The sequence below is a fragment of the Pinus tabuliformis genome, chromosome 1_2 (genome assembly GCF_031772625.1).
Source record: "Pinus tabuliformis cultivar Carrire ecotype Pingquan chromosome 1_2, CPIR1, whole genome shotgun sequence".
In the NCBI taxonomy this organism is placed as follows: Eukaryota; Viridiplantae; Streptophyta; class Pinopsida; order Pinales; family Pinaceae; genus Pinus; species Pinus tabuliformis.
The window spans coordinates 521,724,279-521,737,132 of NC_142298.1; the positions used below are offsets into that span (position 1 = coordinate 521,724,279).

Consider the following 12,854-nt stretch of genomic DNA (forward strand, 5'->3'; position numbering starts at 1 on the left):
GAGAGTTTTCCTCATCCAAAGAAGCCCCTACTAGCCCTTGGAATAATTTAATTTGGTCAAGGAAAAATATAATTTTTTAGGTGAAACCCACATGTGCACAAAAAGTATAAGTCGGCTTGGGCAAGCTAATTTGACTCCCTGAGACTCATATAAATAGATCATATGTCACATTACTTTGGAGCATCATCACAAGCATCTCTCTTCTCTTGATTGGTTCGACTTGATCTGAAATTGTAGGGGTCTGAGCTCATACATGCGAAGAGGAAAGAGACATTTCTGAGTTGCATTGACTTTTCTATTTATGGCATCTTTGACTAGCGTTGACAGTTGACCTTTGTATATTTTGACTTTGTTTGGTTTGAAAACTCTGTTTTGGAAGGCCAAATTCATTAGGCAAAGGACCAAATTTTTTTGGGCACGTTCACTCACTTTGACCGCAGACTTCCACTGAAGTTGACCGCAAATTCACTGAAGTTTGACATCAAGATTTCTCTCTCCTTTGACCAAGATTTTGTTGATTGTTTTGACTAGACTTTGACCAGTAAGGAAGCCACATCCTTTGAGTATTGACTGAGCTGATTTGGAGGTGGTTTGACTGCTAAACATTGACTTGTTAGGGCATCTTTGACTTTTGTTGGCTGTTTTTGACTTTGACCAGAAATTGTAGACTCTGACTTTGGATCAAATTTGACTTTTGGGCTCATCTCTTGGATATTGGTTAGTTGATTGTTGGATAATTCAAAGACTTAACTTTGACTCTTTATTGATGAATTGGAACATTGTATCTTTTTGCTGAACATTTCTTGATCAAATAGATCTGTAATAAATCTATCAAACCTATCAAACCTCCTGAGAGATTTACATGTACAAACACAACCCCAATCAGTGACAAACTTTCAAATGTACATAAATAAACACAAACCTCTGGGGTCTTTCAGACAACTTGATGTTGCTTCTCAATTTATCACAATAGGACTTTCAAACGAATCTTGACAGAAGATTCCTCAATCATACATCTTCCTTTCCTACTTCACATGCAGCAACATATTCTACAATCAGATCCTGCTTTCCTTATCTCAGCAGCCCCTCAAAATGCATTCTCCAATTTCTTCTTTCAAGATGTCCATCATGACTATGATATGCCCTCCCTCTTAACTAGGGAGATTTCTTTTATCCAAGCTCCCTCTTAACATTGGGAGACCAGCTGACATTGGAGAATATTTCATGGCTTCCATCCTTCTTATCAAAGTCATTATGACCATCATCATTCATATAAATTTCTTCATCATGCTTATCATATCAACTTTACTTATGAATATCTTCACCATCTTGAAGATTATGTACCTGCACAACTTAGATAGCAAGTACAACCAAATTCATAGAAGCATGAAGTTAACCATATCAGAATCATATAATAATGGAAGCATTAGACATTAGACATCAAATACCTAAACTTAGTTAGGTTCACAAGCAACAAGAAACACATACTTTTATACTTCAACTTCTTGCTAGGGTTTTTGTCATAAACCCTAGACTTCATCATCAAGATTTTTGAGCAACTTAAACAGGCTAACAATCTTCATTAAATCTAGGGCTTCAATATTTCTTCCAGAGATATGACATACCCTACTACAAAATATTGCAAACCCTAGAAGCAATTCAAACAAATATAGTTCTTCAACAACTTTAGAACTCATATGTTAGACTTCTACTAGGATTTAGTGCAAGATCCTAGATTTCATTCATGAACCATTAAGCTTCAACAATCAAAGCTCAATTTTAGATTCCAACAATCTTTCATAAATCTCATATTATCACATTGTCATCATATATTAAAGAATTGAACTTCCACTAAGGTTTAGTTACAAAACCCTAGAATTCACAAACACTATCATCCTAGAGTATCAAACTTCGACTAGGGCTTAGTTCCAAACCCTAGGACTTATGACCATCAACAATTAGGTCAACACATATATCTAGGATTCCATCATCATGTACAAGCATATCATAACAACATATGTTAGTCAAACCTAATGACACAAACACATTCAGACATCTAACATATTTGATTAGATGGACAAACATATGCCTAGGGTTTCATTCCTAAGACATTATCTAAAATAAGGGTCTTGCTTATAAACCCTACCAAACCCTAAAGATCTAGGGTTTCAACACATAACACAATAAACCCTAATTTACCAAAACTTCAAAGGTTTGAGATTTCAATCATCACCATTCAACCCTAACAAGTTAGGGTTTTCATAACCATACCAAAACCCCAAACATGACATCATCAAAGCATCAAGCATTTTCTTTAGACTTCATCAACAACCCAGGGTTTCATACATTATTGTCGACATACCCTTAAGTTAGGGTTTTTACAAAGAACCTTTTTAGGGTTCCACAAGAATAATCAAAGATATGAGGAGGGTATATTTATCTAATGATGAATCACCTAATCAATAATCTTTATGATTCAAGAGAGCTCGACACAATAATGTTAGTATTGTAGAATAGTTTATCAAAAATGAATATACCTTTATCATGAAGAGAGCAAAAATTATAGTCTAAGGCACACCTTTTGTTTCTTAACAAACCTTGTAATTCCAATGCTTTGTCTTGTGAGGCCTTCTTCCATAATCCTTGAGTATTCAGCAAGCTTTTCTTAAACAAGGAAAAATATAGAAGAAATGTTATTAGCATCTTAATACAAATACATCTTAGATAAGAAAATGCAACCAAATATAAAAAAAGACAACACAAGGAGTGAGATACTTATCTTTGGAAAATGGTGAGGGCTCCCTTTCAATCCAATCTCAAGGGATGCCTATAGCTTTATCAAAACAATTCAAAAATGTTTTTCCAAAGCATGTTAAACCTACAAATCAAAACATAAAGGAAAGCAATTCAAAACTTAGAGTAGAAGGATATGCAAGGGATAAAGTCCTAAGAGTTCCTAGCAAATAGGTCTTTGACTTTGGGTGCTTCCATTTTGTTCTTCTTTGGCAAAGTTTGCTTGATCCCTGTCCCTCTTTTATTCCTAGGATTATTAGGACAATCACTTCTATAGTGACCCATCTTGTGACAATTGTAGCATTCTATCTTGAATAGGTCTACCTTCCTTCTTGGCCCTTTAGACTTCTTGATTTCTCTATAGATTTCTTCACTTTTCCTTTTACTAGATCCAAGACTTTATTCTTTTCGAGGATGAGATCTATCCTCTTCTTCCAAGCATTGTAATTGGATGCTCCTAATTTGTTCTCTCCCTTTATTGTGTTAGACATTGTCCTTGAAGATAGTAAGCTTCTTTCCTTATAAGGTCTCCTTATATGATCCTTTGATCAACTTCTTGAGGTTCCTTAGATTCCTTTCAATAGATCCTTAAACTACCTTTTTCCTCCTTCTTCACCTTAGCTCCATTCTCCAGCTTCAATGATGTTGATCCCAGGCCTCTAACAACATAGCTTTTGTTGTCTCCCAATTCCACTGCATGAGAAGATGGTTCCTTTGATAGAGTGTGAAGTTGTTTACTCTTCCTTGTCATATGCCTTGATGCTCCACTGTCAATAATCCATGCATTATCATCATTAAGTGAACTTGTAAGTGCAGCCAAGAACCCTTGACTTTTGACCTTGTTGAATAAGTAGTAGAAGATCTTCTTGATCTAGCTTCCTGCAGTATTGAATCCCATTCTCATATAACTTATCATAGAGGGAGTACCCATTTCCTTCAAGCCAACAGAGTGATCTTCAATATTCCTTGACCTTAGCTTTGATACCATGTTGAGAAATCAATGCTAGTAGAGTTAGGGTTAGATTTCTCTTTCTTGATAATTACTTGTGAATTATGTTGGCTTCTTTTACTTCTTTGTTATATTATCTTTCATCAAGCAATTACCAAATTATGTGTGTATGAAGATCACAAAAACACAAGACACAAGATGTAGGCACTCTGCCAAGGCAAAACCCCTATCTAGGGGAAAACCCAGTCAAAATCTCTTCCTTCAATAGTTTTCTTGAGACTCTTCAACCTAGACACAGACCTCCTCCAACCACCAAGTCAGCCTCCTCTTCCAACAACTTCAACCTTGTAGCCACAACACTTCGATCGAGCAAACAGCAGCAACAGCAATTTTGCTTGACAAAGACTTCGATCTCTTAGAGGAATCCACATGAGAGAGAGATAGATAGCCCAAAATTTTGATTTTCTCTTTTTCTTCTTCTTTCCCCAACTTTGCACTCCTTTTAGCCTCCTTTCCTACTTCGCATTTTTCTAGTTCTTTCTTTTGGATATCGAACTTGTGTGAGAGAGAGTAAATGCTTCAAATGAATTTGAACTACTCCAATATATAGCCTTTTGGTGAGGTCGAATTACCCAGTTTGAGTCCGACTTGGTGTGGAGGGGACAAATAGCTTATTTGACTCAATATTAAATCTTTTTACATGATTCAAAAGCCCAACAAGGGTCTCTTTAAATGGACAATGACTCTAATGACTTAAAATAAATCCTAGAAGTCCTCAATGGGGACTTTGACCTAAAACATGATGACCCAAGCATGAAACCCATGCTTTAATAAATCATAATAATAATAATAATAATAATATATTTTTCATTCTTTTGATAAATACATTTCATTGTGACTCAAATACAATTTAGGAAGACCGAACCTAGTTACATTCTTCAACAGGGTAGAGGAGAAATCAAAATTGTAGTGGATTGTGGTGAGCACCAAGGAGGCTATTCGAACCACCACAGAAAGGAGGTCGAACTAGTGGATTGTGGGGGCCACCAAGGGAGGCTAAAGAGTTGGAGTACTTAAGGAAGCAAAGGATAATTTCTCTCCATCTTTGTCTATTAAACTACAAAAAATCGTACTCTCTTGAAGATATTGAGCACAAGAGTAGTAGTGTTGTTTAGCACATGAGTTTCAGGTGAAATTCCACCCTCATTTCGAAGAACTTTGAGTGTCTTCCTAGTGAGGAATTTTGGGAGTCCAATCCAAGGCTTTCATAGAGCTTCATTGTAGGTGTTTATCCAGTTTTGCGCACTTCCTAGGCATAAAGACAGTACGTGGGACACAAACTGGACCAGTTGTAGTGGGTTTGAGGATCCAGTGATTTGCAGGAAACTTTCCTACCTTGAGAACGAAATTTTTGTGGCATTTTGCATGGTTGAAGTTGAGGGGATATTTAGAGATATTTAGAGCTGAATTTTCCTCATTTTGCAGTGCATAAAGCTCACTAAGCAAAGCTTGCGCAGGGGTAGAAGAAGGGTTGTTATCGAAGGAGTTAAGGGCTAGAGAAAAGGAGAGTTTATGTGGAAGATTTTTGCAAGGAGCTAGGAGGCATTTCAATGGAGGTTTTTGTCATACATCAGCAGAGATTTTTCTTGTAGTGCCCACAGCCAGCCAGGGAAGGCAATTCGCACTTTTTGAGGGTTTCCTGGTCAACCAAAATTAGCCTAAAATATTTGTAGATTTTTGCAGGTTTGGTGAGAGGAGTCTGGGGCAAAATTTGCAAAAAAAATGGACAGTATTCAGGGCAGGATTCCAATTCCAATAGAGCAACAGCTAGCAAAGTTTTTTGGGTAGTGCGCAGTTCTTGTGGGGAGCAATCCCAGCACTTGGGTCAGCAAAAGATCACTTGGGTTTTGCTTAGCTTGCAATAGCAAGCCCAGGTTCCATTGTTCTCACTCTTTGTACCCAGATTTCTAAATATTGATTAAAATGGCTCAACTATTTTGTTCATATTTGTTCGTATTTTGATTTGGGTGTTTGGTTTTTATATTTTGCATTGTTGTTCCTAGTTCATAACTCTATATTTATTGTTAATTGCATAGTAGGAATATTACATCAAAGTCTACAAGGACAACACTTGCGATGTACACTTCACTTTTCCTTTGCAAAGTTTATATCCAAAAAAGAATTCCATTATTTAGACATTAATGGGATACAACATAAGGTCTTGTTGAGTTCTCATTTAATGATGTGGTTTATCATTTATTTATATGAAAACCACCCAATTTTTTGGCCAGGTGGGTCAAAACTCTTGGGACATGCCACTTCAAGGATTCTAAGGTAGAGCCCACATAGGAATGCATTAAGAATCAAACATGGGCAGTTGTGGTAAACACTCGCTAATCTACCCCTAGACCACAATCCCATTGACAAAGACTTGGTTTATCCTAAGACTTCAGCTCTACAATCTAGACGTCCTATTGTTAATCCCCGAAACTCGAGACACTGAAACATGAAGGCCTGAGCAATGTTGTTAAAAGCGCGAGCGGGATTAAATCGGTGCCGGGAATGAAGCGGAAAAAATAGGAAAAAAGCGGAAAAAAGCGGGAAAAAAGCGGAAAAAAGCGGGAAAAAGCGTTTGGTACAAAAATATTCTTTTTTTTTCATTTTTTTTCAATTTTTTTAATATCTAAACCATCTACAACATAAAATAAATACATTGACACATAAATATGATAAGAAAACTAATATATAAGATGTTTAATATCATTTCTAGCGCTAAAATCACACATAACATTGAATCATGTCCTGAATAATAAGTCCCGACTCCCGAGTCCCAGCTCAGCCTCAAAATATCAACAAAAAATATGATAATGTATCTCATCATGTCATAATGTCATAGACTCATATACAATAAAATGAAAGTCTAATCCTATTGATTTCCTCTGCCCCTCTTGCGAGAAAATGTCACAGCTTTCTCTTTCCCTCTAGATGTAGATGTTGGTGCCTGTGCTGGTGGAAATGGCAATGGAGTCTGATGTGCTCTAGAAGCTGAAGAACTAGAAGTATGAGCTACAGGAGGTAGACCACGTCCTCTACTGGTCCTAGTGGTAGCCCGGGTAGGCAGTGTCACCTCCTCCTCCTGCTCCTCCTCCACCTGCTCCTCCTCCTGCTCCTCCTCCCCCTCATCCTGCACTAACCAATCATCAGTACAATCCATGAGAGGCCTCTCAGCCTCAACCCTCCATGCAGCAGTGGTGTCAATCCCATCCAATGAGATGGCATCCACATCAGGTGTCCTCTCAAGTTGCCTCACCCACAATCGAAGATTGTAGTAGACGTAGACCATGTCATTAAGTCGCTGGGACTCCAACCTGTACAAAGATCATGAAATAATAACTAATAATTAATATTATAAAAAAAATATTGTTTAATGAATTCAAAAATTTATTTGGAAATTTGCAATATTTTAAATGTTTAAGTGTTAACCTGTTGCGCTTCTTGTTGTGCATTTTTTCAAATACACTCCAGTTGCGCTCACATCCTGAGGAGCTGCATGTTTGGCTGAGGATGTGTACGGCAAGCTTTTGCAAAAGGGGTACTCTGCCACCATACATCTTCCACCATGCATCTACAACAAAATTACAAATAAAATTTTAAATAAACATAAGAAAAAAATGGAATTTGAAATTTTGAAGAGACAATGAAATTTGAAACAAAGTTACAAACTAAAAAATACCTGGCATTTTAATCGTCCTATCAGTGACAGCCATCTCAAAGCCAAATGTGCCACCTGCCATCTTATATGTCTCAATTTGTTTAGAGATCTCTATACGTTGTTCTAGAGATCGCACCATCTTCTGGACACAGGATAAGAATCCATCCATGATCTCACCATCAAAATCAAACCCACATGCATAAGAAAATGCAAGGTTCAGGAAAAGCCCAGCAGCATGAACGGGACGATGGAGTGTGTTGTTCCATCGCTCATCAATCACTCCCCATAGAAGGAGTTGTTTCTGAAACCCATCATCTCCCTTATCATCATAGTAGGCCCGAATGGCTTCTTTGGCCCTGTCCATGGCTTCATACAAATAGCCCATTGCGGGCTTCTCACCATCAACCAACCGAAGAACCTTTACCAAAGGTTCAGTAACCGCGCACACCTCCTGCACTCCCGCCCAGAAGTCTTCCTGGTATGAAACTAGTCTGCATACAGCCTCTCCTTCTGGTTTGCGGCTCATTGGCAAAGCACGCCACTCCTCTGAAAGAAACATTCTCTTCACATCCCACATAGAATTCAAGAGGGATTGAAGAGATATGAAACTCGTGGCAAACCGTGTAATGGCGGGGCGCACCAACTCTTTGTTGTTGGTGCATTTTCTCATCAAGCTAAGCACAGATGTATGATTATATATAAATTTTGTGATGCTTTTTGATGAGTCAACAATATCTTTGACAAAGGGAATTTTCCCTATGTCCTCTAACATCAAATCAATACAATGGGCAGCACAAGGTGTCCAAAATAAAGTAGGATGCCTATCCATCAGCATTCTACCAGCAGCAACATAATTTGCAGCATTGTCTGTTATGACTTGGACAACATGTTGTTCACCCACCTCCAAAATAAACACATCCAGCAAATCACATAAAGTTTTTGCATCTTTGATTTGATGAGATGCATCAACAGATTTGATAAACATAGTCCCCTTGGGACAACTAACCAAGAAGTTTATAAGGGTTCTCCCCTTTTGGTCAGTCCAACCATCTGACATAACAGTGCATCCTGTTTGTGCCCATGATGCCCTAAAATCCTCCAATCTTTGGGTGCAATCACGCTTTTCATCTTGAAGAAGCCGGCCTCTGAAATCATGATAAGAAGGGATTTTGTACCCCGGGCCAACACTGGCAATAGCATCAACAGTAGGTTGGAAAAATGGATTATTCCTTACAATGCTGAAAGGAATATCACTCCAGAGGAGAAATTTTGCCATCAACCTGTCAGCTTGTTCTTTTTCAGTTCTTTTTAGCATTGAACCGATAGATGGTTGTGAACCAGGTGTGGTTCGAGGAACAAAAAATGATGATGCAGCTACCGGATTGACTGATGCTGCAGTAGAACCAGTGCCACTTGGCCCACTTCCTTCAGCTGACCTTTTTAGTTGCCTTTTGAGTTCTTCTTTGGCCTCTCTAGTGTGCTCTAATTCTCTCAATGCTCTCATGGCTCTTTGGATAAGTTCAGGATTTGTATTTATACAGGGCCCCACATCATGTCCAAGGATTTGTGCAAGGTGAAACTTCAACCTGTACACCCCCCCGCGTATCTCCTTTCCACACAACTTGCAATTCAAGTTTTGTCTATCATTCGGAGCATGAGGTTCACCATATTCCCAGAAAGGATCCAATTTCCTTGGCATGTTTGTTTTTGAATTTTGAATTTGCAAACCTATGGGAAAATATTAAATAAGGATTAGGAAATAGGAATTTAGGATTACAATTTAGCATTTACAAAATTTAAATTACAAGTTACAAATTTCCAGAATCCAAAGTTCCAAACCCAAGTTACCCAACCAAATGGCAAATGCCAAAAACAATGAAAAAACATAAACAATGTTAAAAAAAATGAAAAAAATAAAATAAAAAATTGGTTCCCATAGTCATACCAATTTACCCATCCCAAATCAATGAAAAAATACAAAAAATTCTTTAAAAACAATGAAAACAAAAGGAAAATGGTGCCCATATGAAGTTTCCCCACAAAAAACAATGAAAAACAAAGTTTTTAAACAAGGAAAACAAAAAAAAATTAATCTACATACCGTTTTTATGGTGAAATTGGTGGTCTCCTCTTGAATTTGTCCTACAAGCACTTAGATTTGCTCACAAACCCTCCAGCTCCTTTCTCCAACACCTTCTCCTCCTTCCGCGCGCGCCCACTGTCCAAATGACCAAAAAAAATCCAAATTTTCATTATAAATCGCGCTGCCACGGACCCCCGCGCTTTTTTACGAAAAAAGCGGCAAAAAAAAATTTAGGTGCTTTTTTCCCATAAAAAGCGCGATTAAATTGGCTTGGGGAAAAAAGCGCGATTTAATCGCGCTTTTAACAACACTGGACCTGAGAACCGATAAAAATGTATTCTACTAGCTAAATTCACATTTATCCAAATGCTTTCATAGACCAAGTCTTTTATCAATGCATGTGTTTTTCCTTCCGCTGAACTGTTTTATGTAGGCTTCTAAATTTCTATTAAATTAGTAGCATGTAAATAGAGAAATTTCCTTCTGCTAAATTGTTAGGATGTAAACGACAACACTTAAATATTGTTTTGTTTCTCAAGTTATGTTGGAAGTTCACTAAAAGAAAATTATTCTTCTAAAAGTAGGTTCACAAAATATAGATCACTTATTAATTGGTTTCGGTTCAATAGTATTGATCACCTATGGGTGCCACGTGTAGGTGGAGCTCTCATAAACCAAGGAAACATAAAGTGTCCCTATGCCTAGAGCATATGAATTCTATCAAAAAACCTTGCACAAGCATATGCCCTCCTCCAAGGGGTTCAAGTTGATGCTCCCTCCATATCCCTCAACTACCCATTAACTCGCTAAATGTAAACCAACATATGGTGTTTGACACCAAACCAATTGATTATCGAGCAGAACAAATCTTGTCTAGAATTAGGTAGGTGTTGCAAAGCATCCTAGAGGCAAGTTTTTATCAAGTTCTTCAAGAAAAAAATAAGAAAGCATACTACAATATTAATCTCACAATCAAGGTAAAAAAAAGATTGATTAAGCTAATGGTAATCTTTATCAATAGTCATTACTCTAATGATGTGTGGCCCATCATTCCATGTCAAGACTCAAATCACAATTTATGGAGCACTTGGCTCCCATGTAAGGACATGAATGGCAAGTTATTCACCTCAGGGGGATGTGATGATCTCACAACTGCATACTCATGTCAAGCGTGAGATGTAATTATGAATCAAACACTTCAGTTTCACGTGACCAAAGAGGTATAAAAATAAGTCAAGGATGGATGGAAACAGCTATTCTCAATTCAAAACAAGGGGGCCAAGGGGTCTACTTGGCTCGTATTCACTTGGAAATCTGTTGATTCAGGAGAAAGGTATCAAATGTTAGTTTTTTTATTAGTTTTTTTATGGTTGGGTAGCATCGAACAAGTATTCTAGTCTCGACTTTGGTCAGAGAGGCTAATAAACATTAAAACTCCAAAACCCAGAAAAAACTTCAGGGGAAAACACCTGGAGGTTGCTCAATTAAGTTAGTTAGTAATTAAATTTTTCCTAAACTTAGGGAAAATGATTAATTAACATAAATTAATTGAGAAAGGTGAGATTTCTCTAGAAACTCACATGGATTGACTCAGAGATGATCTTAGTCATTGATGAGGATTTAATCATGGTCATTGGTAAGCCAACGAGAGATTATAAGAGGAGGTCGATGAGGTTGGAGCAACACACACTTGAGATCAATTTCTTTGGCAAATCGAGCTCCCCAGCAGTGGCAATTGAGTAGGGAAGAGGAGTTCAAGCCACAGAGGCAAAGACAGTGAGTCTGGAAGAAGATTTCGAATTCCAGAGAGATAGAAGCATGAGGCAAAGTTATTCCACTAGATGTTGTGCATGGACTGCGCAGGCAGCGTCAGAGTGGCAAAACGGTTTCGCTGAACAAGGGGAAAATTCTAGAGGATGGGAAAATTCTCCAAAGGGTTGGAGGATCACTTCCAGCAGCAACAACAGGCAGAACGTCAGACTCAGAGGAAGATTCCAGGAGTGCAAGTTACAGGTTGTGTAGAGGCCTGCACAAGGGTTTTGGATGGCCAATTTTCTGAGTGGCATTGTGTCGAGATCACCAGTGGAGAAGGGAGATATTCCTCAAGTAATTTTGCTAGATTTTCTTGCTGGGGATTACCAAGTTTTGGCATCCAAATTGTACTCAGATTCTCAATGTTGCGTAATAATAAAACCCTCATCTGTTGCACTAGTTTTACAGCATTGGGTTTTTCTTGAGACAATTGTCCAAAAATAACGGTGTCATATTTTTATGTGTGTGCTCTATATTTCTCAGTTTCCAGCATTTTATTTTTTGCAACCTTTTATTTGTGAAGAAATTGCAGCGTGATTAATTTGTATTAATTTGTTATTTTGTTGTAACAAAATAAACTACATAATTTAATGTTAAAATTAGCCACTAGGGCCAAACTCCACATGGGTCATCTTATTTATGACAGATGATATTTTTCTTGGATTCCTCTCTCCAGCAAATGTAGGATTGATCTAAAGATGATCCAATTTTGACATGTACAAATGAAGATATAAATTTATTTATATTATGGACAAATTGTCAAGGTCGGCCAACAAACTCATGTAGGCTCAAAAGCCCAACGGTCATATCTATTCATCCTCAACGCTTGCCTATAAATACATGATGCCTCATCCTCATTTGGACATCACTCATCTTCACACATCTCTCTATCCTCATCTAACTGGGTACGGATTTTTGGGCAGCCTCTCCACGTGCAAAGAAGAAGACAGTGACTTTCTGTTTTGGATGTTGCCTAGCGTTGACCAAATTTCAGGAAGCATTTGACCAATGTTGACTTGTTTGACTGCGTTTTTGTGAGATTTATTTCTATTTGGGCAGGCCGCATTTCTAGGCACAAAATCGAGGCAATCTGTATTGTTTGACCAACATTGACTGTGGTTAGAGTTGACCGCAGGTTGACTATTTGACCAGACTTTGACTGGCCAGAATTCCACTGTTTTGAGGGTTGTTTCATCTTGCTGTTTGGAGGCCAAAGTTGACTGAAGTTGACGGAATCTTTGAGGGTCAAATCTGCCCTGTTGACCAACGTTGACTTTTCTGGTTAGGGCTCTTTTGTTGCTGTTATAAATTATCAAAATTTGTAAATTTTACTATCTCTCTCTAATGAACTACTAAAGACTAAAAGAAGATTTAATCAAGGGTTTCTCCACATTGGGGTTTGTCCCTGGCTGGTGCCACATCTTGTGTCCTCTTGTCTTGGCTTGTCTTCTACTATTTATGTTTATGTTCTATCAGTATTTTACTTACATGTTTATGTGATTGCT

The 12,854-nt window shown here is 37.8% G+C and overlaps 1 protein-coding gene across 3 annotated transcripts in view; it reads right to left on the reverse strand.

Annotated features, from left to right (window-relative positions):
- The window catches only part of LOC149206633 (CRS2-associated factor 1, mitochondrial-like), a 122,106-nt gene that overhangs the window by 85,055 nt on the left and 24,197 nt on the right, over positions 1-12,854 (reverse strand). For 2 of the 3 annotated variants that reach the window (XM_089395505.1, XM_089395503.1), the window contains exon 2: positions 2,598-2,664. The exons of the other annotated variant lie outside the window; for it this stretch is intronic. In XM_089395505.1, coding sequence (XP_089251631.1) covers positions 2,598-2,664 — 67 coding nt within the window. The remainder of the gene's footprint in view (positions 1-2,597; positions 2,665-12,854) is intronic. 3 annotated transcript variants of the gene reach the window in all.